The sequence below is a fragment of the Drosophila melanogaster genome, chromosome 3L, assembly GCF_000001215.4.
Source record: "Drosophila melanogaster chromosome 3L".
Taxonomy (NCBI): Eukaryota; Metazoa; Arthropoda; class Insecta; order Diptera; family Drosophilidae; genus Drosophila; species Drosophila melanogaster.
In genome coordinates, this window is record NT_037436.4 from 22,273,952 (window position 1) to 22,297,950 (window position 23,999).

Genomic DNA, 23,999 nt, shown 5'->3' on the forward strand with positions numbered 1-23,999 from the left:
AATCGCTGAACTTCGCCGCAGAGTTTTCCGCTTCAGAACCCGGAGGGCAGACCGTCGGAGAGTTCGAGCCAAGTGCGGACAAAGAAGACTTTTCCGTGCTGCTGCTTCTGCCAAAAACACAAAGTGGAAAATGTGATGTGTTCGCTTTATTTGTCGAGGATAAATCAATTCCGCTATTAACTAGACTACGGGCACGTACCTGGCCAAAAGCATCGAAGAAAGGCGAAAGGGAATCCAATAGGCCCAATTGAGGGCAGACCGTGGAAAAACCCTCTTCTATCGCGAACCAGTTCGTGGCAGTGTGTGCGTGCGTGTGTGGATTTTCGCCTTACTTTTTTCATGCGCAATTTGGGTTACAAAGCGAGAAAAGCGCTGCTTAAAATGCATGTTTTAAGCGCGTCCCTTCATTGATTTTCCTACGCACAAGGAATGATATACGAAGTCCTCACCAGGAACAAAGGGCGCAGGCCAACGATGAGGACAAAGACGCGAGGAAGCTGCTTCTAGCTTCCCAGCATTCATTAGGACAGGGCGAGGACCAGCCCCGCGCAGATCAGGAAACTCATCCCGGGAGGCATCCTGGCTCCCGTACTGCCCAGTAGCGGCATGGCCGGCCTCATCGGTGCCGCAAATGGCAAACACCACCACCCACACCTCATCTCGCCCACCCACACGTCACTGCCGGCCGGCATATGTAGTAGTGACAGCGGCATCTCCACTTTGAGTGCCATCTCGCCGCCACTCTCCACCTCGACCACCACGGCCTCCGGTGCAGGCGGAGGAGTGGGCGGCAGCCCTCAGCTGCGCACCTCACCTGCGCTGAGTATGCTGGGTAGCGCCACGGCGACGGCCAGCGGCGTTACCGCCTCCTCAGGATGCGGTCTAACTGCCGGGATCCTGGGCCCGGCGGCCAGCATTGACCTGGGCAGCTCGCCGCTTTCTCACCGAAACTACAGCAACTCACTGAAGGGCTTTAGTTTCCGTCGCAGCTTCGACGACAAGATCATCAATACGCCGTACTTGTCGCGCGCTCCAGCCTACACCCACGGCATTCCCTATCCGCATTTTCACGGTACTCAGCCTGCGGCCACCACGCCGCACCACCTCCACCTACACCACCATGGGAACGGCACAGCTGCGGGATCAGGTTCCGGTGTGGGATCGGGACCGGGATCTGGCAGCGGTGCAGGAGGACTCTACCAGCAGCCTCTGTCGCTGGCCTCGATGACAGCGGCCCTGCCACTGGCTCCGCTCTATGGATCCCCGCTGTCCCTGCCGCTGACCTCCTCTCAGTCCACCACCAAGCTCTCCTACCGCGACGACTTTCTGCAGCAGATTGGCTATCTGCCAACTACGCGCATCTACAGCACCCCGACCAGCATCGTCGACGAGGACAAGGCCCAGCAGGACTTCCTCTCGCTGTCGCTGTCGCCGCCGCTCAACCGACGGCGGGATATGCCGGCACTGCGCGGCCCATTCGTCAGTCTGTAAGTACTTCATCGATATCGTTGTCCCTATTTGGTAAAACATTTTTATTGTGCTATAAAATTAATATAAGAATTTAGTATATATTTCTATTTTCGGCTACAAATACCATATTTGCCAATATTATAAGATAAACTTCCTTCGATCACTTCATGATCACTTGAACACTTCATCTTCAAAAAAAATGTTCTTGACATGAACTGACACTGAGACATGATCAGAAGATCAGGATCTTTTAACAAATAGAGCTGGGCGTGTCCGTCCGTCCGTAATTTTGTATAAAGTTCGACCACACGTTTATTTCAAGACGTGTTCATGACGGACTACTAGAAACGTTAACTAATACTGCTCATTGGAAAGCGACGTCTCTTTAACGCTTTTCTGTTAAGATATCTCAACTCAATCTCTCAACTGAGTAACGAAGTAACTCGACCAAATGCATTTAATTTGTATTGACAAAATGGTATTAGGTTCCATTTCTGAGTGACACAGTATAAGCCTGTAATGTAAATAAAAATATAAATTGACAATTAATGAAATAATATTAAAGGGCATACCAGCTTCGACTTAGTAAAGTAAGCTTTTTTCCAGTTTTCTTTCCCATCACTCTCATGCGGATAAAATATGAACATAAAGTATACGCCGCGTGTATTCCACGTGTCTCTCACAGGCAGGAAATAAATTTATCGAACCGTAACGAGCTGCTCCAATATGTGAGCCGTTCGGGGATGGCCTCACTATTCGCGTTCCCACTGTGCGGGCACAGTGGGCCTCATTGTTGACGCAACCCATTAGTTCGATACCCTTCGCCACACAGTGTGCTTATCCCGAATGGGATGTGATTCCACACACTACATACTTACTTATGTGGTCCAGTTTTTTCGACAGTGGTACCAAGCAAACTTTACCTCCTGCGTCCCATAATCCTACATCGATCCCCCCGCATGAGTTCTTCCATTCAGTCCGCTCGGTTTGTTTACGTTTTTAAATTGCCCTAACCGCAAGTAGGCACCACGTGACGCCAGTGGCTAACCAATGAGCACCCCCAACCCAATCACCAACCTCCAACCCCCAGCGCATCCCCGCAATAACACAAACTCACTGCAATCGAGCAAAACGATGACGTTTTACTGCCTCTGGCTGCTCTGTATTCGCACTGATTTTCTAGCCGACTTATTGTTTTCATTCGCTTCTTTCGGCGTCTATAAATAATAATTTTATTGTGTTGTGCGGGGGGGGGGGGGGTTTGGTGGTGGTGTTGTTATGTACGCCGAGTAGAGCGCGTTCGTGTGTCAGAAATAGGGTGACTCAAGATGTCAGCAAGCTTTTCCTTCTAAAGAAATCGCCATGGCTCCATAAGGATCAACGGCTGACTCAAGTTGGGAACGGGGCTGCAAAATCAATAAGGCCGGTTAGTCCCAATACGAACTCACACATTTGCATATTGTGCAGGCGGCGGACGGAACTGCAGTTGCATTGCGAGGAATTTTTCAATCGCACCTAATCGCTCGAAACTACCTTTCGAAGTGGTTTCGAAACCTTTTGGAATTCGAGGTATTCGAAATCCTGCCTGTCGAACACCCCTCTGCACGGGCGAGGGAAAATTTGGCAAGATGCCTAAGAAATCTCGAAGCACTCGATGATGACGATGATGTTGACGGGCATGGCCCCGCATGAGTGTGTGCTCATTTGGTGGACTCTTTCCTGGTGTAGTGCAGTCCATGACCGGCAAAGGCAGCGAACAACGAGCAGCGCCACGACATCGACTTGATGAAGTACATTGGATAATGACGCCAGCAAAATACACGGCGCATAAAATTATTCATTTACAAAATATCCAACTTTTTTGAATAAGTATTTCTCATCAGAATTGCCCACAAAGCAACCATTTCATACTCAGTAAAAAAATATTTATATACGAATACACCTGTCTTTCAGTTTTTATTTAGTTATTTACGAAGCCACTAAATTACGATCCTGTAAAGTAGAAGGTATCTGTTGGCCAAAGACTGCGACCTAACTGCTTTGTAAGGAAGTGTTCTCGCAGTGTATCACTCTAAGGAAAACTATCGGCGGGCATGGGTTCTAGGTGATCCACACACCTCACCCCCTGCCGGACTGTGAGCGGGCGAAGACTAAACTTAGTTGTGACAAAAAAAAAAAAAGAAACAAAAAAGCAGAACAGAAATACTCGCGAGTTGGAAACGGCTGCGCCTTGGCCGCTCAGGAAGAGGCGGCAAAAACAAAAGCGAAAAGCCATTCCGACATTCTCGCGGACGCAACTGAACGAATCGGACGAGCGAGGAAAGATACTCGCGCAGATACAGATACAGATACTTTTCATATTTCAGATTTTCCGCCGTGCGATATATTTTATTTATTTACCCCGCTCGGGCCACTGTTATGTAAGGAGAGTGTGTGCAGCGTGGTGTTTGTGTTCGACCAAACTCGTTCGGCGGTGTCCGTGATGCAAGTGGGGGTCTACGAAAGTCAAGGTCGCCACCCCCTACACGCACGCCCACAGCCATCCCCTGTTACTGCGCCCAGTTGCCATGAATTCGCGAAGGTCTAATCGGAAATCCAATTGTCGAATCGAGCAGTGAATCGAATCAGAAATGGATGACTTTGGCTCGACCGCATCCGACTTGGAAGAGGCCACCTGCCCCATGCAGGCCAATGCCACGTTCAGCATCGATTGGCGAGTGACCCTGCTGGACCACTGGTTGGATCTCTATCTTGGCTACATGAACCGCCTACACATGCTGCTATCACTAGCCGGCAGGCTGCATCTTCTAAGCCGGCACATCCTGGGTACTCTCGGCCAGGATCCGATTTTTATGGGTGTGCTGCAGGGCAGCCTGTTAATGCTCTTCCTCTTCCTGATGCACCTGCTGCGGCTGTGGAGCTGTGGATACGCAGTTGAGCGGCCGCTGAACCCCACTCCGGACGTGGCAAAAGAGCTGAGCTGCGACTTCAACTTCGTCTCCGAGCAAGAGAAGCGAGCTGCCCAAGAAGCCGCGACGGAGGCTCTGCTAGAGGTTGAGGAGAAGAAGCGCCGCAAGCGGTTTACAAAGAAGCGCAACTGCGTGTCCGCCGGGCCGATCCTTATTGCCTTGCGCCATCAGTCTAAGCGACCAAAGCACCATCGTCACGCTGCTCTACCCTTTGAGCCCGTTACCCCCGGGGAAATAATCCTGGATACCTACTTGCCGCCGCGGGAACTGCCGCTCACGATAAGACTGCCTCAGTTGGCGGAGCCGGTCAAGGAAGAGGAAGTCGAATATATCGAGCTTAAGTGGGTTGCAACGGGAATTCTCACAGAGTTTACATTTTAAAACATGTATTGTTCCTTGTCAACTAATGGCCAAACCTTTTTTTCTTTACAGATCGGAGCCCCGGGGGACCCTCAGTACGACCGACGAAATTTACCCGGATTCGTCCGACAGCAGTCTTTACGTTTCAGACGAGGAGCAGGAAGACGCCTCTCAGTATTGCCGCGGTGGATACCATCCAGTAGTCATCGGAGACATATTTGACAACCGGTTTCGAGTGGTCAGAAAACTGGGCTGGGGCCATTTTTCCACTGTCTGGCTATGCCGGGATCTCAAGTATGTGATGAAATGTCGAACTTACCATAAAACAAGCTCTTTCAAACTTCATGCTTTCCCCAGAGATGAGAAGTACGTGGCCCTCAAGGTTGTTAAGAGTGCTCCGCATTACATAGAGACGGCAGCGGACGAGATCCGGCTCCTGGAAGCTATCCGTGACGCAGACCCCATGGACGTTAAGCGGGAGAGGATCGTGCGGCTGATGAACCACTTCACTGTGCGCGGTGTGAATGGAATGCACACCTGCCTGGTTTTCGAGGCCCTGGGCTGCAGCTTGTATAAGCTGATAGTGAAGAACAACTACCAGGGTCTGGCCATCGCTCAGGTGCGTAACATAATCCGCCAGGTTTTGGAGGGACTGGACTACCTGCACAGCAAGTGTAGCATCATACACACGGACATTAAGCCGGAGAACATCCTGCTGGTGATCGATAATGCCGCCGCGATGAACCAGCAGATCGACGATGAGATCAACAGTCTGCGCGTGAAGGGTGTCGACTTCCCCGACTCGTACAGTGAGTATCAGTATCCAAGTTGAGTTGCCAATGGCTAATGCGTTCCACCCTTAGTCAGCTCCATCGAGAAGCAGACCAAGTCGCGGGCCAAGTGGCCACTGATCGAGCCAAATGGATCGACCAACACCAACACTAACACTAGCAATAGCACGGCGACCAATTCCAATTCGTCGACTCCGCTGGCCGCCGTGATCATGTCCACGCTGGACAAGGAGGACACCACGACAACCACCTCGTCCACGCTCAATTCCAACACCACATCATCGCTGGCCTCCAAGTACTCCAGTCTGTTGGGGGACAGCGAGTGCAACGGAGGCCTCGGCGGATCAGCGAACATAAACAACCGCTACCGAACGGAGAAGAAAATCACTGCCAAGGTAAGATTGCTTTCAAACAGGTCGCCCCTGCCCCACACTCGAAAGCACTGGCCAGGATTACATATACGTTGTGGTGTGCATGGAAAGCATTTGCACTCTCCACATTGTGAGCCCACCTGCAAACACACACTGCACACCAAAGGAACACGAAATTCTTACGTTTTACTTTTGTTTCATTTTATTTTCGCGTTATCTTTGCCTTTGGTTTGACACTCGTATCAGTCTTCTGGGGATTGCGACGAAGATGCCGAGTCCGACACGCTGGGCGAGCAGAGCACCTTGGCGAGCACCATGGATTCGCCCACCGATCTCGATCCCGAACCCGAACTCGATTCCAAGCCCAACACCGTACCCGAGCCAAGTGAAGGACCGATCCCAGAGGTAAAGTGGGTTGGATGCGGGATAGTTGTTAGTGATAGCCCGGTCATTAGAAAGAACCGCTGGATAATCTGTTCCACTTTGGATTATATGTGTTGTTATTTGGGGGCAAATCCGCCTCTCTGCTGTTTACTTAACGTTTTGGATTATCGCTTTTCGTTTGAATTTGTTGTCTCTCAGCCTCACACACACTTAACCCACATGCTTTTTCAAGGCAATTATTTCCTGGATCGAAACGCCAAATGCTTGATTGATTGTGGGCATGGCCATCTTTTTATGTGTCTGTAACGGGTTCTTGTCATGTGCTTAACGTTTGCATTGCTACCTGCTAATTGCATACACATCTTATTGGTGTTCTCATGGATCTGTGGCTACAGAAGTGAAAAAGTTCAAATGGTTCTAAAAATAATGATAGCTATTTGTAATTTTCGAGATAAGATAAAACGCCATTGAGTAATGTACAGTGAATTATGCATAAATTATAAATGTATATGTTAATAGATTCGCAATGCATCATACTTTAAATTTAAATTAACATTTTACCCTATTTGTTATTAGCTACTCACAATAGAAATGAATTCCATTGAACTTCTTTGGCCACACCTACATATATGATTGAAATGTGTTTAGGCTAAAATGTTTTTATTGTAACTTATTATTGTAGAGGCATTTCTATATTAAACCTCCAGTGGCATGTCCAACTCAGCATATCACTGGGAGAGTAATCCGTGGCAATCACCGCTAGGGTTTCGACACGCAATCCGAGCGTTGACTGCCACGTCGTTTGTGTTTCGTTAATTGCACCAACTAGATAAACCTTCAAAGAAGCAAACCAACATTGTGTATTCTTTTTCTTCCTTTCTTTGTGTGAACCAATTTACATGTATGCAACACACTGCTATACAAACACGATGCAGCAGCCCACCCCGAACTCCACCAATAGCTCCTGCCCCTCCCACAACACAGCCACGATAGCTAAGTCCAAGATCAACTCGAATATTCTGAGCACGTGCACGTCCTTGACATCGACCAACGAATACTGTTTCACCAACACGAACACCACAACAGCCTCCACACCAAGTGCCCCTCCAAGTGCCACTCCTTCCTCCGCCCCTGCCTTAGCCTCTGCCACGCCCCCCAGCACGTGCACGCCCTCGTTCACGCAAATAGCTCCTTCTGCAACAGCTCCGGCTACCAGTACAACCTGTACAACATCAGCCGAGTTCTATGATGGCGATCATAAAACAACAAGCACATCAACAACAACAACATCCAATGCGATATCCTCCGCAACAACAACAACCGCGACAACGACAACAGCAATCGCTAAACTAAATGTCCATGCTAATGCCATTCCTTCGCAGAACCAGAGTCAGAGTAGCCAGAACAACACCTACACGATCCAGTCGCTCATTGACAACAGCAACGTTCGGGTAAAGATCGCCGACTTGGGGAACGCCTGCTACGACGTGAGTATCCTTTTAGATGCTTAAAGCTTCAAATATATATATTTTCGCGTCAGATAAACACATCATCATGATTTCACTCGTAGATTATGACTCAGTATGACTCAATAAAGTATATATGTATGTATATTCATAATCAGGAATGCAAACTAGAAAATTTCAATATCCAAAATTGTTTTATTTGCGCGTGGCAGTTTTGATTATTGGCAACATCTGGAATCAGCCTAATCTCAACATTCGAGCTTTTATAGGTCCTGAGATCGAGTAGTTCATACGGACAGAAGAACAAACGAACATGGCTATATGGCATCCAAAATAACACTTCACTCTACCTGTTACATACTTTTCAATGATTCTAGTGAACCCTTTTACTTTACTTTAAAGGGGGTATGGAGTTATTTGTACTTTAGATTCTTCCGATTCGGTATAAACCAATTTTTTGCCATTATTCTATTACGGTTTTTATTTTATTAGAATGGGACCAATTGTCTATAGAAAATGCAAATCAGAAAATTTCAAGAAATCAGGTCTACCTAAATAGTGGACGTGGGAGGGATAATTTTCCGAATTGAGGGCGTGACAGTTTTTTGTGGTTTGTAGGCATTAGAGTGGGCAAAATGTTTTGGCATATCAATAGAAATTGCAAGGCAGAAGGACATGGCCAGATAAACTCTTCTAGTAATCCTGACCGAGAATATATACCTTTTAAGGTCGGAAACACGACCCCGCACATGGTTTTCAAAAGTAATAAGTCCGTTTTCGGCTTTCTATGAATTCTCAGTACCATCACTTTACTGAGGACATTCAGACTCGCCAGTATCGATCAATCGAGGTTCTTTTGGGAGCGCCGTACAATTATACCGCCGACATCTGGAGCACAGCCTGTTTGGCCTTCGAGCTGGCCACCGGCGACTACCTGTTCGACCCTCACGCCGGAGAGTCTTACAGTCGGGACGAGGACCACTTGGCGCATATTGTGGAGCTGCTGGGCTCCATACCGCAGTCGGTGATCTTCCGCGGTAAGCACGGGCTGAAGTACTTCACCAGCTATGGTAGGTATCAAATCGAATTTAGCTCAAGGAATGGTGTGTGATGTGTGACCCCTGTTGATTCCCATTTGCAGGTAGCCTGAGGAACATCACCAAGCTGAAGCCCTGGAGTCTAATGAACGTGCTGGTGGAGAAGTACGACTGGGACCCGGTGGAGGCCAAGAAGTTCTCCGACTTTCTGCTGCCCATGCTTGAGTACAATCCGGTTATACGGGCGTCGGCAGCGGAGTGCCTGCAGCATCCGTGGTTGGAGCAGGAGGAGTTCGTCTAAGAGGCTCATGGAGTGACTAGACAGCCAGAGAGACACAGGCATAGGCACAGTAAAATATTGCATACATAACATACGTATTTCGTACTCGTATTGTATTTCTAGGCTTAACTTTTATATGCAAACAATTTGCCATAAAGAGGAGGTAGCAGGAAAATGGGATGAGGAGCTAGCATTAAAGGACTCGATCGAAGCACACACATTTTACACTTACGAAATGCGGACGATGTGGGGGCGTTCCGCGTCGAATTTTTTAAGCTTTTTAATTTTTGTACTTGAGAGCTTTAAAATGTAATTACTAAAGAAGCGATTTTACTTTTAACGACAAAAGCAAACGAGAGAAGTAGCGCAAATGTTTTTCAAGTTTTATTTCGACGACGTGCATATAAGTATATACATACATATACACATATATTTTTTATTAACTGAGAAACAAAAACAAAAGACAATGACGACAATTTTTAGTCAACAGATGCCTAAACTGACTGACTGAAAAGGAATACATTTTCATGCGAAACCAAGTAAAACCAAATCAGTGAGAAATGCTAAATAGATTGTACGAACTAGCAAAATATTCAGCATCACATAAATAACAATACCTTCTATAATATTAATAAGCAAGTATGTGTATAATTAACGAAACCCCATTGTAGATATCGAGAATGTTCACAAATACAGATGTAAACTCAAATATTGACAGCTTTTTAGCAGAGTGTAGTGATTTTGGTACATTTAACCGAACCCATTTGTAGATGTTTAGGCCTATGTTGATTACGAGCAGATTTGAAAAGATGCCCTACTTACCCGATTTCGGTTTGCAAAACTTATCATTTAACCATCCGTGAAAAAGAACCTATCCCAGATCATGTAATTCAAAAAGAATTAAAAACAATAATAAATCATTGCATAAAAGTCTTTGTATCGGAATTGAAAACTCAAAATCGAAATTTAAATACTACCAATGATAACTACTGAGAAATCATATTACAAAATAACGAAAACATATTTTACTACTTGCCTACAAGTATTTGTACACAAGCCTACAAAGTAACATTGAACGTGACCAAATAATTTAATATTGCGGAAGATTTTTCCCCCAAACTCATATTTAATATACACACACGTGTGCGCATGTGTCCAAATGAAATTTAACAGAAATTGAAGCGGAGGAGCTGCACGTTCGCGGGAGTGGACACATATTTCAATAAGCCGAAATAAAGAATATACATACCGATCCGATCTAGAGACAGCTTATTAATGTGGGATACTTATTTGGGTTGTATAAGCACTTTATTCGAAGTCGTACGAGTATAAAAATGCAGAGTCTAGAATACATTTGGGTATGTTTAACAGTTTTAAAGTATGTTAGATTAGCATAGTGATCGATAGTCGATCGGCGGATAAACTACATAAGCATTATGTGGAATACACAGATCGGCTCCATTTAGAGTGCCAGCCCTAAGATCTGTTCCTGCTTGTATACGCCATGGTACGCGTTGCGTATAAGCACGTAGGGAAAGCAGGACTCAAGCAGATCCATTGTGAGGAAGGGCGATTGTTTGACGATTTCGTCCAGCAGCAAATAGATGGACTCTCGGTTCCGTGTCGCCTCTTTGTCGGACTCCTGGCCCAAGCGCAGTAGGGAAGAACTGGCCAGAGCAAGGAACTCTTTCATGCGGTCCTCCATGTCACTTTGACCGCAGATGGTAAACAGGGCTCCGAAGATGTTATTAATGGCCGCCGCCATGCAGTGCGTGTTATTTGAGTGGCCATCAATTGTGGCTCTGTAGAAGGAATTTTCGTTACGGGCCAGTTTTGGTATAGACACTGCCACAAAGACCATCAGTAGACAGGCAGTGAGGTGCTCACCCTCATCGAATTCTGGCTTTTTTGATTTCAGTGTAGTTGCTAATGTGGGGTCTACCTTGCATAGCAGACCCGCTGCTGAGGCCATCTCGGAAGCAACCCTAATTTGGTCGCCTCCGGGCAAATGTTCCTGAAAGTCCTTCACTGAGCTAAGCAGGAAGGGTATGCGCTTGTCCAGCACATCAACGAGGGCTTCATGCACCAGGTTGCGGAAACATATGATCACACCAATGATCGTCATGCGTTGCAGCACGCGGTCCACGTCCTGTAAGCGCTTAAATTGCTCCTTCATCACTTCAGGTTTGTCAAAACTGGTTCGCAGTGTAATGAGCACTTCCTTGTTGGTGCTCACCAGCGACTTCAACTCTTGCACCTGGTTTGCTATGTGCCACATAAGTGTTTCGTTCAATGTTTTGATACCGTAAGGTCCCACAAGTTCTGCAAGTGCTCGCAGCTCGTTGAGATCAGAGAATTCCTGCGGGTTAAATGGTACCCAGCCCTCGGGCGAAATGGGAACAAAAGCCTTTTGGTTAATGGAGAACACAATGTTGCCAGCGGAGACACGCCTTAGCAGAACCTCACTGTACCAGGTGTTGTACAAAGCGGCAATGGTTTTCTCGCCATGAGAGTCTAAAGCCTGTGTTTGCTGCAACAGGCAGTTGTTGAAAACTCGTGTTATGTCTATGTGCACGTAGTTCTCTACTGTCTGCAGCACGTTCATGTAGGCTCGAACGCTGGCCAGCAGCTCCGAGGGCTTGGCTATCTCCATTGTCTCCTGGTTGAACATCACCATGCCAACAAGATCCCGGGAAAAGCGGTGTTCCAGGTTCTGACAGAGATACTCGCGAGGGGCAAAAGCAAACTCCCAAACGTTGACCGTGGGGCAATAATTGATTGCAAAACAAAGCTCCGTCAGGGCCATGTGCAACTTGTCCATCGTCGTCAGATCCTCTCGTGTCTTTCGGTACGACTCGTCTCCCGGCTTTCGTATGTCGTCAAAATGCTTAGACTTCGATTTGTCCTTCTTCTTACGAGCAGATTGTACGGAAAGAATCTTAGCACAGTGTTTTGGCAATAGAGCGTCTGCCATTGTGCACTGCTCATCGCAAATTGTGGTTATAATGTTTTTAGCCTCCTTAGCCATTTCCTCAAGAAATATATTTACCACGCTGAGAGACCTTTCACGTATATGGTGTCGCTCCTCCGGGCACATTTCGTGCGTACAATTTTGGAAGTGGCTGCAGATTAAGGGAAACGCTATGATGTAGCGGTTCTGCGCGGGAAACTCCAAGCACATGTGGAATTGGTCGTCAAACATTTTGTTATAGAAACAGAAGATACTGAGATCCGAGGTTTCTACTAGTATTTCGTCCAAGTTATCTACCACCCTAGTGTGGAAAACCATTGAATCCAGTAGGCGGGCCAGCTCTGCATGCTCTGCGATCCTAAGTGCAGCCTTTCCCACACTCATGTACGTTTGGAGGCGGAACCAGTCCAGGCGGAATGGTCGGAAATAAAAGAGTTCGTTGTCTTCCACCTGCTTAACTGTCAGGGCTGCAGCCGTGTTGTAGAGCGAACTGAAGATTATGCTTTCGTCTTCTGGACACATTTGCAGACTTTGCATTCGAATATTAAGATCCGTGGCATCGAATCCGGACAAGTATTGCACGTAATATCGCTGCATTACCTGGCTGTATTTACGCACAAGAGCGCGGAGTTCCTCCATGTGGAATAAGAGCTCCGGCAGCTGTCGGTCTACAAGATCTTCATTGCTCTTTCCTATAAATTTAAAATAGTTAAGGTTCACAAATTTTAATTTAATCGTAAGAAAATCCTTAACTAACCTTTATTTTTGAGAAGAGGTGGGTTGTCATTATGCCTGAGGAGCCATAGAATCTCATCGCGCGCAAGACAAAGACCGATGAAAATGAATATTGCCTTAGGTCCCAGGAGGCCTGGTTGGTCGGTCATAATAAGAGCTAGCTCCTTCAAGGCTGTTCGAAGAAACTTGCGCCGCTCCCGATGCATTAAAGCAGCTTTTTGAACCGCCGTGTTGTAGGCTTCCTTTACTTCTCCGATCCGCTTGCTGTAACCTTTAATTCCGTCGAAAGTAGCCTGAATGTATTGATGAATTTGCAGGACCTCGTCGCGGAACAAGGCCACAACCCAGCTTGACTCCAGGGCGGAGAGCCAGATTTTGTTGACTTCCGGGTACTGTCCGAGCATTTGATGGTTCAGCAGCAAGCCAAAGATTATCCAGCGGTCCATTGCCTCCAGGGATATGTACTCGCAGGACATGGTGTCAGTGCGGACGGCCTTAAGAAGAATGGCCGGATTGCCTACCAGACTCAACTTTTGCATTTCCCTCCACTTGTCTGCTGGCAGGTTTCGCAGTGCATAGATGGAGGTCAGCGACCGCAACGCACTGGTTAGCAGGCGCTGGTGGGGAATGAATTCCTCGGCCAACTTTTTTAAGGGGACCTCGTAGTCCAGAATCATCTGCCCCAAGCGGGGGAAGCCCGTGTCCGCCTGATTGTTTTGCAGCTCGTAGGCGGCATTGTACAAGCCCAGAACTGCCTTGCGGTCCTCGACCCTAGACAAAACAATCATCAAGGACACGTAGGTCACAACCAAGTCCAGATAATATTTGGTCAGCTCGAAGTTCAATGTGATGTCCAGGTGAATCTGGCAGGCGTCCATCGTGGTGAGCAGTTCGCATACATTGTCCTTGAAATCAAGTAGGTCCACGAATGTGTGGTAATACAGGGACAGCGACTTAATAATCTCCGCTTTGATGTTTACAATAGCATTGAGCCCTTTGACGTCGATGTTGGGGAACCGCTTCACGATAAACTTGATGCTCGATTCCAACGACTTCTCGGAGAGGAAGCCTGGCTTCGACTTGGTGTCGCCGCATGCTTTCTTGATGTTGTATATCCGCGTAAGAATGCCCAGGCCGCGGTCATTCAAGATGATTAGTTTCTCAGCTATCTTCTGCTGGTTCGGAAAAATTGGGCGTGCCATATCCGATGACTGTTGGCGACGTCGAATGGCTGAAGGCGAGTTTCCGGTGGAGCCCAGAACACAGGTGTGCGCTGGCGAGACGTATTGGGAGGCGTGCAAGTGCTGATTTGCCCAGTACTTATACTTTTTCGTTTGTTAAATTGGCCGAAAAGGAGCGACACAAAAGTGTACACATTACTCTTCCTCTTGTTTTCGCGTTAGTGATGACCAATGGGCTGATAGCAAAGATATATTGCTATCGATAACGATAGCTACCATATATATGCTAAACTATTGATTGTTAAAAAGAAAATATACTGCTGAGAAAAAAAACATATGGCTTAATATAATTTAAGATAATTTTTTTATAATTATATATTACAGTAATTTGGTTATACTACAAATTAATAATAGCTGGTATTTGGGGTTTTAATTTATTAGAATTATTTGTCTAAGTCAGGAATAATTGCTTTCAAAACTATTGCATAGTTTATTCATTCAATTGCCAATGGCTTTCTTACTTAGTAACTTACAGTTCAGTTTTTTATTCTTATGGCTAACAAATTTATTAAAGTTGTTAATAGTAAATAAGCCTTTCTTTTTTTTTCAGTGCTGTCGTCAGCTGATTATCAAGGATGCCGCTCATCGGAACCTACTATCGATATCGCGAACCCATGAGCTAGAGAGCGATTAATGAACCACTAGTTCCGTACCTCGGGCACGTTGTGTGCCACGCAAAAACGCCGCAAGTCAGTTGAATTTCTGATATAAAAGGTGGGCGAATAAGCTCTGTTACTTGATAAATAATACAACAGTGAACTTTGACAGCCATGGGAAAAAAACTAGAGCGGAACGACGTGTGTCGGGTGCCAGAGAACATTAATTTCCCGGCCGAGGAGGAGAACGTACTGCAGAAATGGCGACACGAAAATATCTTTGAAAAGTGCAGCCAGCTGTCGAAGGGAAAGCCCAAGTAAGTGCCGCATACGATTGCATCAGCCGATCGCCAAATTTTGTGCTAATTTTCCACCTCCAAGATACACGTTCTACGATGGACCGCCCTTTGCAACCGGGCTGCCCCACTACGGACACATTCTTGCTGGCACCATCAAGGACATCGTCACACGGTACGCATACCAGCAGGGATACCATGTGGACCGTCGCTTCGGCTGGGATTGCCACGGACTGCCCGTGGAGTTCGAGATTGACAAGCTGCTGAATATCAAGGGTCCTGAGGACGTGGCCAAGATGGGAATCGCAGCCTACAATGCCGAGTGCCGGAAGATTGTCATGCGTTACGCAGATGAGTGGGAGAATGTGGTGACGCGCGTGGGTCGCTGGATTGACTTCAAGAACGATTACAAGACGTTGTACCCATGGTACATGGAGTCCATTTGGTGGATCTTCAAGCAACTGTTCGACAAGGGTCTGGTCTACCAGGGCGTTAAGGTGATGCCCTATTCCACCGCCTGCACAACGTCCCTTTCGAACTTCGAGGCCAACCAAAACTACAAGGAGGTTGTGGACCCTTGCGTAGTAGTTGCACTGGAGGCCGTTTCGTTGCCCAATACCTTCTTCCTAGTGTGGACCACCACGCCATGGACACTGCCCTCAAACTTCGCATGCTGTGTTCATCCGACGATGACCTATGTAAAAGTGCGCGACGTAAAGAGCGACCGACTTTTTGTTCTCGCAGAGTCTCGTCTCTCTTACGTGTACAAATCGGAGACGGAGTACGAAGTGAAGGAAAAGTTTGTTGGCAAAACCCTTAAGGACCTTCACTACAAGCCGCTTTTCCCTTACTTTGCGAAGCGAGGAGCTGAGGTGAAAGCTTATCGTGTCCTGGTCGACGAGTACGTGACTGAGGATTCCGGTACGGGTATTGTGCACAATGCTCCCTACTTCGGAGAAGACGATTATCGTGTGTGCCTCGCTGCGGGCCTCATCACAAAGTCCAGTGAGGTTCTCTGCCCAGTGGACGAGGCAGGACGGTTTACTAACGAGGCAAGCGATTTCGAGGGCCAATACGTCAAAGATTCTGATAAGCAAATAATGGCCGCGCTGAAGGCACGAGGAAACTTGGTTTCCAGTGGCCAGGTGAAGCATAGCTACCCATTCTGCTGGCGGTCAGACACGCCTCTTATCTATAAGGCGGTTCCTTCCTGGTTTGTGCGCGTCGAGCACATGTCTAAAAACCTGCTTGATTGCAGTTCCCAAACGTACTGGGTGCCGGACTTCGTCAAGGAGAAACGTTTTGGAAACTGGCTGAAAGAGGCCAGAGATTGGGCTGTAAGTTTTGTAAAGGAAACTTTTTTGTTATGTTTTTAAATCAAATTATATATCTAGATCTCCCGCAATCGCTACTGGGGCACGCCGATTCCTATCTGGAGGTCGCCTAGCGGTGATGAGACCGTCGTTATCGGCAGTATCAAGCAGTTAGCCGAGCTTTCCGGCGTTCAAGTCGAGGATCTTCATAGAGAAAGTATCGACCACATTGAAATACCATCGGCAGTTCCTGGAAATCCACCACTGCGTCGCATAGCTCCTGTTTTTGACTGTTGGTTTGAATCAGGTTCAATGCCGTTCGCACAACAGCATTTCCCTTTTGAAAACGAAAAGGACTTTATGAACAATTTCCCGGCTGACTTTATAGCAGAGGGTATCGATCAGACCCGAGGCTGGTTTTACACACTCCTTGTGATTTCGACGGCGCTATTTAATAAGGCACCATTTAAAAACCTCATTGCAAGTGGACTGGTCTTAGCTGCTGATGGTCAAAAAATGTCGAAGCGCAAGAAGAACTATCCCGATCCAATGGAGGTGGTCCATAAGTATGGAGCGGATGCTCTCCGACTGTACCTTATCAATTCGCCCGTCGTAAGGGCCGAGAGTCTGCGTTTTAAGGAAGAAGGTGTGCGCGACATAATCAAAGATGTGTTCCTACCGTGGTACAATGCATACCGATTCTTACTACAAAATATCGTTCGATATGAGAAGGAGGATTTGGCAGGAAATGGACAATATACTTATGATCGTGAACGCCACTTAAAGAATATGGACAAGGCCTCCGTTATAGATGTGTGGATTTTGTCTTTTAAGGAATCCTTACTCGAGTTCTTTGCCACTGAGATGAAAATGTATCGCCTGTACACTGTCGTACCCCGGCTGACAAAGTTCATTGATCAACTTACCAATTGGTATGTTCTATAAAATTTAATGATTTAAGCATGAGTTAGTTAACGCGTGAACAATTCTCTTACAGGTATGTTCGACTAAATCGACGTCGCATCAAGGGTGAATTGGGAGCTGATCAGTGCATTCAATCACTTGACACGCTTTACGATGTTCTATACACAATGGTTAAAATGATGGCTCCTTTCACGCCTTACCTTACGGAGTACATATTCCAGCGGCTGGTATTGTTCCAGCCAGCCGGAACCCTAGAGCATGCTGACTCAGTTCACTACCAGATGATGCCGGTCAGTCAGAAAAAATTTATTCGAAACGATATTGAGCGCTCGGTGGCTTTGATGCAATCAGTTGTCGAGCTGGGTCGTGTAATGCGGGATCGAAGAACCTTGCCTGTTAAGTATCCTGTTTCGGAGATCATAGCAATTCACAAGGACTCGCAAATCCTGGAGGCAATCAAGACCTTGCAGGACTTCATTCTTAGCGAACTCAATGTTCGAAAACTTACGCTAAGCTCTGATAAGGAGAAATATGGTGTAACATTGAGAGCAGAGCCTGACCACAAGGTTTGTTTATTATGAATTTCTTACCTATAAAGATAACAAAATGGATTACTTAATTTTACAGGCGCTAGGTCAGCGGCTTAAGGGCAATTTCAAAGCGGTTATGGCTGCTATCAAGGCTCTCAGGGATGATGAAATTCAGAAGCAAGTTTCGCAGGGTTACTTTGACATTCTGGATCAAAGAATTGAACTTGATGAAGTTCGCATCATTTACTGCACATCTGAGCAGGTTGGAGGAAACTTTGAGGCTCACAGCGATAATGAGGTTTTGGTACTGTTGGACATGACGCCTAACGAAGAATTGCTTGAAGAGGGCTTGGCTCGTGAGGTCATAAATAGAGTCCAGAAACTAAAAAAGAAGGCTCAACTTATACCGACCGATCCCGTTCTTATCTTCCATGAGCTAGCTGCCGATAACAAAGCTAAGCAGGAGGTCCTGGAGGCTCAGGCTCAGCTAGCCAAAGTTTTGTCCAACTATGCCAGCATAATCAAGACGGCCATTAAGTCGGAGTTTGCTCCCTATTCATCTGAGCAGGCGTCCAAGAAGCGTTTAATAGCTAGTGAGCTTGTCGATCTTAAAGGAGTTCCCTTAAAGTTGACTATTTGTTCGACTGAGGAATTACAGCTTCCTAATTTGCCTTGGTTAAATATATCCTTGGCAGAAGATCTGGTGCCACGATTTGGAAATAGCAGCAAAGCGTCTCTATTTCTGCAGCACAACGTTAGCAAGGAAATTATTTCACTGCCTACACTTCGCTCTGAGTTGGAGCACTTGTTTGGATTGTATGGAGTTAACTTTAATATTTACGTTGTTGATCACCAAAAAAGGACTACTGCACTAAAGTCTATCGATGAAAACCTAAGCGGAAAATTGCTTGTTCTAACTCGAAGCCAAGATGCACCGAAACTATCAGCAGGCTATGAACTATCCCCCGCTCCTTACTCCAAATTCATCAACCAGCATTCAGGAAAATCTATCTTCACGGAAAACCCCTTGGGACGCGCCTTATGTTAAGCTTACGGAGCTATTGGTATTTAATTGAAAACGAATCGAAACTGAAATAAATGTTGTCAACTTTTCAAAAAAGTTTTAAACCTTATGCAGCTTTGTTGATTTTGATTTTTTCCCGGGCTTTAGTATTTCTTTAATATGGTAGAATTACAAATTTAAAAGTATAGTAATGCATATTAGGTTCTAATATAGAGTTACAGTTATTCATGGGTTTGACTAGTTCAAAGCATTAAAATACTCTTCCCTCGCCAAACCCGTTACCTCACCTACTTTCTGTTAAAAATCCAAAATTAAATAACACGTTTATTTTTTTATATTTTCATTTTTATTGAAATCGCTTTTTACTCGTAATATTATTAGTTATTATATATATTTATATGGATGTTTTATCATGTATGTATATCGGCTTGCCATAATTATTTCTTTGTGTACAATTGTCTTTGTTGTCTGCATTCGATTTGTAATTTATAGCCTATACCCTCTGCACTTCTCTCGGTATCCATATATTTTAAAGACAATTTCGTACATTAAATACAATTATTGTTCGCAATTTATGTATGCTCAAACTGCCTTAACGGACTGGCCTTTTTCGTTAGTCAGTTAATATGCCTAATCATGATCTCAACTAATTAAGTAGGTTAAGCTTTTGCCCCATCCTGAAAATGTACAGATCAAAGTATTTTAAGAACAGAGGACCTGGGGTATGTACGAGATGAAGCACAGTCGAGCTCGACAACGGCATCCGCTTGGTATCTATATATTTTCCTTGTTTTCAGTCACAATTTTTCGCATTGCAGTTTTCTTTATGCTGATTTCAATTTGTTTGTTTTGTTATATGCTTTTTGGTTAATATAATGCTGCTTAATTTTATTACATACACATTCATATACGGATTTCCGATTTTTACAATTTTCGTTAGTTTGCAACATCTTATTCTGCGTAACGAGCTAAGTACTGAACGTTTTTAGCCCTTTACACAGTGAAAGATTTACAATTCGTATAAACGAACTCAGATAATGATGCATACCTTAATTTAAATTTGAAGTGTTTATCCATATTTCATTTATAATTTTATTTAATAAAATTACTAACACTTTAGCTAATTACTACGCAGTTATCTTCTGTAATATTCTGTTCTACCCTCACTGAAACAGAATCAATCGCTTACTTTCACTTTAGTTAGGTGCTTATCCTTTTTGTTTTTACGAGATTTGTCTTTAGTCTAATTCTTAAGCCTAAGTTTAGTTGTATGTATGGGTGTTTATAATACAAGGTGTGTTTTTATGGTTATAGGGGTATGTTTAAGTTCTGCGCAAGTCCTATATTTTATGCTAGGTAATATTTCAATAGTTAATAGTTTAGTTTCAATTATAAATAATTTAATAATAATTTTAAACACAAAATACCGACAAAATATCAGCCAAATTTAAGGGAGTACAGAAATTTTATCTTCCTTGCTTGAGTGTTTTTAAAAATGAGTAATTAAAAGAAACTAAACACTATGTGACATTCCCGGGTGGGATCATTACAAAAAACATTATTGTTTTTACAATTAACATGGCAAACGGTAAGAACTAAATATTGCAGCATAAAAACTAATCGTAAGAGACTATGTTTAAAAAAATGTGTAAAGTACATGCGTTGTTTGCTATTACTTTCGGTTCGATTTGAGTTAATTCGAGTTTTTCTTCGCTACACTTCAAGTTGTCAAATGAAATGTTTAGAAATATATATCACAATTTGTAAAAAGTTTTTAATGCGTTTTCCTTTGAATAAATTCAACAGCTAACATTATAAAATGAGTGAAAAGAGTCGTTAGAGTATTGTATTGCATTGAAAGGGGACTGATAAAAATTCCTTTTGATTCTTGGCTATCCAAATTAGGTAGACGCGTCTATTAAATTTAAATTCGAGCATTCGGCTTAGAGACCTATTTCGCTAAAATGAGTGTTAGGATAAAGGATACGCGCTTTTTCGTCAGTGGAGGCTTGAAAAGTATTCGTTCGTATATACACAGAGCAATTATGAAGAAGTAGGTTAAGCAGCGATCAACATTTCTGTTGCCATTTGAGAGTGGGCTGTGTTGGAAAGAGTCCAGGTTTGGACCAAAGACTAGGGAGCTACTATGCAGAACTTTAATCTTTTTACATTTATTCATTTCGTAGTTTAACATCTGTACTTATCGTATGCATAATTTGCTGTGTAATACTCATCGTTTGACATCGTAATGCAACTGGCTTGTTGGCCTGTGTTTGTCCTAACTCCAATTTCCGAAACAAGCGAGATCATTCCGTTCGTATTGGTTTGATCTATGCACTCTTGTCTCGACCAAAATCGGTTAATGGACCAATCTAAATAATACGCACCGTGGCGTAAAATGCCATTGCAAGCTGATTGCCCGTGGGGACACTGATTCTGATTTAAAAAATTACATTTAACATTACACACATGGACTAAACATACGCCTAAACTCAACATCAACATACATATTTCTGTTCCAGTGTACACATAAGAAGTTTCTTCGGTTATTCGAGGGTTGCGTTGTGGCTAATACTAAACTTTAAGCATGATTAAAGTTTATATTAATTAGTGTGTTCAATGCTTGCTTTTCCTTTGTTTTTGTTGTTGTCTTATTTTGTGTTGTGTCATCGAGAGTTGTGCTGTTGTTTTTCTTGTGGTCGCTGTTGCGCATTTCACCTAATTACAAAATCTGCTCGTCAAGTGCCTCACTGCTGTCCCTTGGCTCCATTTTGCCCACGGCAATTAGGTAGTCCTCCTGGTCACCGTATTCTTCGTCGGTCATGTCACTCTCCTCTGGCTTCGTCTCCGCCACCAGCTTCTCTCTATATGCCTCCACTCACGCACTCAGCTCGCCGAACTTGAGCTGGCGGCGGTTGGAGGCACTCCGATGGCTGCTGCCGGTCTTGCGTCGCTTACGCTTCGCGTCCCGCTGGAAAGCCACGTTACCGGGGTCGTCGGCCAGCTGCGGATACTTGTGTATGCTGTGGATATCGATTCCGTTCCAGCCGTCGACGTCACCGTGTTGGACGAGCTCCTCTTTCTCCTCCTCGGTCCAGTCGCCACGGCCTTGGAAGCCGGCAGCCACCAGCTGCTTCTCCAACTCCCAAGCCCGCTCCACTGCCCGCTTGTGGGCATGCTTTAGGATGCGGTGGCGCTCCTGCTCGGGATCAACGCCATATTTGATAATGACAACGGCGTCTGGGCCGTGAAGACGCAGCTCCTTAGCGGCGCTGCCTCCGTGGTCGCTGATTTCATGGGTTGATATGTTGAACATGCCGCCAAGGCGACGCAGCTCCTCGTTGTCGTCGCGCAGCTTCAGGACATTATCCTTTACGAAGTAAAATACGTCTTGGTCGTGAATGCTGAAGTGTAGGTCAAGGAAGTAAGAGTTGTTGAACACGCTGCTCACTACGTCCTGCACCACGCTGTTTGATCCGTCGACCACGCTAACTAACGCCCGTCCGCCGATTCTCGAGAGGAGTACACCTTCGCCGAACACACCGCGCCGGTAGCTGACACGCGGGAGCAAGTTGCGCATCTTTGGCTCCATTTTCAGCAGCGGTTTGGGCACAAAGTCAAAATCACTGAACTTCTCACTTGTTTTTTCCACGATGCACTCCAGGCCGGAGATCACGCCAAAGTCGGGGGCCAACGTGTTTGACTTGATGGAAGCCTGCGGCGTATACTGGGCCAGCTTGGTGTAGCGGCTGCTTTGCATGTTGTTCAAATCGTAGCCGAATAACTGGAGCCAGGAATCCAGATCGATCATATAGTTTTGGGGCTTGTTCGGGTTGATGGGGTCGTTGTTGTGGTAGCGGTATATAAAAACATCCGTCGGGTGTGACATCTCGGTGGCGAGCGTCTCCCACAACGGGGTCATCCATTGGCCAACGTGCGGGTCGTACTGCCGCTGCTCGGTGTACACCAGCTTTGTGTGTGGGTCGATCAGTCCGCCGTGGAAGTCGATGGGCACAAAGAACTCCGGCTTAGTGTCCTTAATGATTCGGCCGAAGGGCGTTCGCTTCATTTCCTTGACAATGCTGCCATTCTGATCAAAGAAGGCTAGTGGCGAGCCGTTCTGGTCGGTGGCCACGTAGTAGCGCTGGTCCTCATGCTCCAAAGCGATTAGCATGTCGCGGTCATCGTAGAACAGCTTCATGGTGCGGCTGATCTTCGGGAAGTGAACGTGGGTCACGAGATGAGGAGTGCGAGGATTGGCGTAGTAGTACTGCGTGGTGTTACCTTTGTTATCATGCCAGGCCACGAGGCGGCTGCGGTCGTCGTAGTAGTACCAGCTCTGGAAACGTTCCCTTTCGAACGAGTGAATCAGTTGTCCGCGGTTGTTGTAGCGGTACTTCTGCTCACCGCGCTTCACAACGAAGCCGCGGGCATCGTAGTTGTTGAACTCCACATCGCCTACCTTGATCACCCGGTCTCCGATGTCGTAGCCCAGGTTGAACTTCTCACCCTGGTCAACCACGCCAACAGTGTTGCCGTTCTCGTCGAACAGATACTTCCAGTTGTTGGTGCCCAGGACCTCAACAACATGTCCGTCGGCATTGTAGTTAATCTTATCAAAGGCTGTCGATCTACCGAAGGTCGTCTTTTGCGACTTGATGCGGTTGCGAAGATCGTAGTCCAACTCAAGGCGGAACACATCAATGTTCTTCACGTTCATTAGCACGCTCTTAACCCGTCCATGCTGGTCGTAGTCCACAATGGCGAAGAATTGTTTGGCAGAGTCCTGTATGACTGTTCGGTTAAAAGCGTTGCGCGTGATCTTCAGGTCCTGCACGACCTCCAGTTGTCCCAAGTTTTGGCTGTACTTGTACCGCGTGGTTGGTAATTCCTTATCGTCGATGGCCATCTCGATGCCGCTGAGACGGGCGTTTCCGTCGTAGGCGTACTTGTAGCGCGCCGAGGCCAGCGAGTTCTTGGAGCCGAAGCGCAACTTCTCGTCCTTTAGGATACCTGCATGGTATTTAAACTCTCGGCGCAACTCGAAGCCCGGCTCCTGCACCTCCACGGACTTTACCAGGCTAGTTGTATCCTGGTAGGTATAGTGGGTGCTGGACAATCCTGCGAGGATCGTCTCCAGTCGTCCGGCAGTATCATGTACGAATGCCACCTGCAAATATTAAGAAATTTTTATTTCTATTCGGCATAGATTCCGACAACGACATGCAGAACAATATTTTG

At 45.9% G+C, this 23,999-nt stretch overlaps 4 protein-coding genes and 1 non-coding gene across 19 annotated transcripts in view, besides 1 other annotated feature; 2 read left to right on the plus strand and 3 right to left on the minus strand.

The window, feature by feature from the left end:
- The first annotated feature begins 33 nt into the window (after window positions 1–33).
- Window positions 34–10,384, plus strand: Srpk79D (Serine-arginine protein kinase at 79D). Of its 11 annotated transcripts, NM_001202231.2 has the most exons (10): window positions 3,413–3,476; window positions 3,837–4,780; window positions 4,872–5,093; window positions 5,157–5,608; window positions 5,663–5,985; window positions 6,208–6,366; window positions 7,728–7,832; window positions 8,611–8,881; window positions 8,953–9,198; window positions 9,252–10,384. In NM_001202231.2, exons 2-9 carry the CDS (start codon window positions 4,101–4,103, stop codon window positions 9,147–9,149), a joined length of 2,409 nt encoding a protein of 802 aa, NP_001189160.1. In that variant the 5' UTR covers window positions 3,413–3,476; window positions 3,837–4,100; the 3' UTR covers window positions 9,150–9,198; window positions 9,252–10,384. The 11 variants fall into 11 exon arrangements, with proteins under 11 accessions (NP_001189161.1, NP_001246881.1, NP_001097660.2 ...); NM_001202232.3 differs by lacking the exons at window positions 3,413–3,476; window positions 3,837–4,780 and adding an exon at window positions 34–1,487; NM_001259952.2 differs by lacking the exons at window positions 3,413–3,476; window positions 3,837–4,780 and adding an exon at window positions 34–1,487 and having other exon boundaries at window positions 7,281–7,832; window positions 9,252–9,472.
- asRNA:CR45960 (antisense RNA:CR45960) lies at window positions 132–1,765 on the minus strand. The gene is made up of 2 exons (NR_133303.1): window positions 1,595–1,765; window positions 132–1,540 (listed from the first exon to the last, which is right to left on the minus strand).
- Window positions 8,389–8,444: a mobile genetic element.
- Window positions 10,385–10,402: 18 nt separating the features above from the next.
- Hem (HEM-protein) lies at window positions 10,403–14,244 on the minus strand. The gene is made up of 2 exons (NM_079490.4): window positions 12,857–14,244; window positions 10,403–12,791 (listed from the first exon to the last, which is right to left on the minus strand). The coding sequence occupies exons 1-2, from the start codon at window positions 14,034–14,036 to the stop codon at window positions 10,591–10,593; spliced, it is 3,381 nt and encodes a 1,126-aa protein (NP_524214.1). The 5' UTR covers window positions 14,037–14,244; the 3' UTR covers window positions 10,403–10,590.
- A 469-nt stretch (window positions 14,245–14,713) lies between these two features.
- Window positions 14,714–18,859, plus strand: IleRS (Isoleucyl-tRNA synthetase). 3 transcript variants are annotated; one of them, NM_176387.2, is made up of 6 exons: window positions 14,714–14,789; window positions 14,844–14,988; window positions 15,053–16,304; window positions 16,362–17,212; window positions 17,278–17,770; window positions 17,832–18,859. In NM_176387.2, the coding sequence occupies exons 2-6, from the start codon at window positions 14,846–14,848 to the stop codon at window positions 18,780–18,782; spliced, it is 3,690 nt and encodes a 1,229-aa protein (NP_788565.1). In that variant the 5' UTR covers window positions 14,714–14,789; window positions 14,844–14,845; the 3' UTR covers window positions 18,783–18,859. The 3 variants fall into 3 exon arrangements, with proteins under 3 accessions (NP_788565.1, NP_524840.2, NP_730716.1); NM_080101.4 differs by having other exon boundaries at window positions 14,714–14,764; NM_168952.4 differs by having other exon boundaries at window positions 14,714–14,988.
- Window positions 18,860–19,092: 233 nt separating this feature from the next.
- Window positions 19,093–23,999, minus strand: part of Ten-m (Tenascin major) — a 114,820-nt gene continuing 109,913 nt past the window's right edge. For 2 of the 3 annotated variants that reach the window (NM_001275282.1, NM_001104191.3), the window contains exon 12: window positions 20,033–23,928. In NM_001275282.1, coding sequence (NP_001262211.1) covers window positions 21,481–23,928 — 2,448 coding nt within the window. In that variant the 3' untranslated portion in view covers window positions 20,033–21,480. Of the gene's footprint in view, window positions 23,929–23,999 lie in introns of all 3 variants that reach the window. The other variant, NM_079491.3, reaches the window with a different exon arrangement.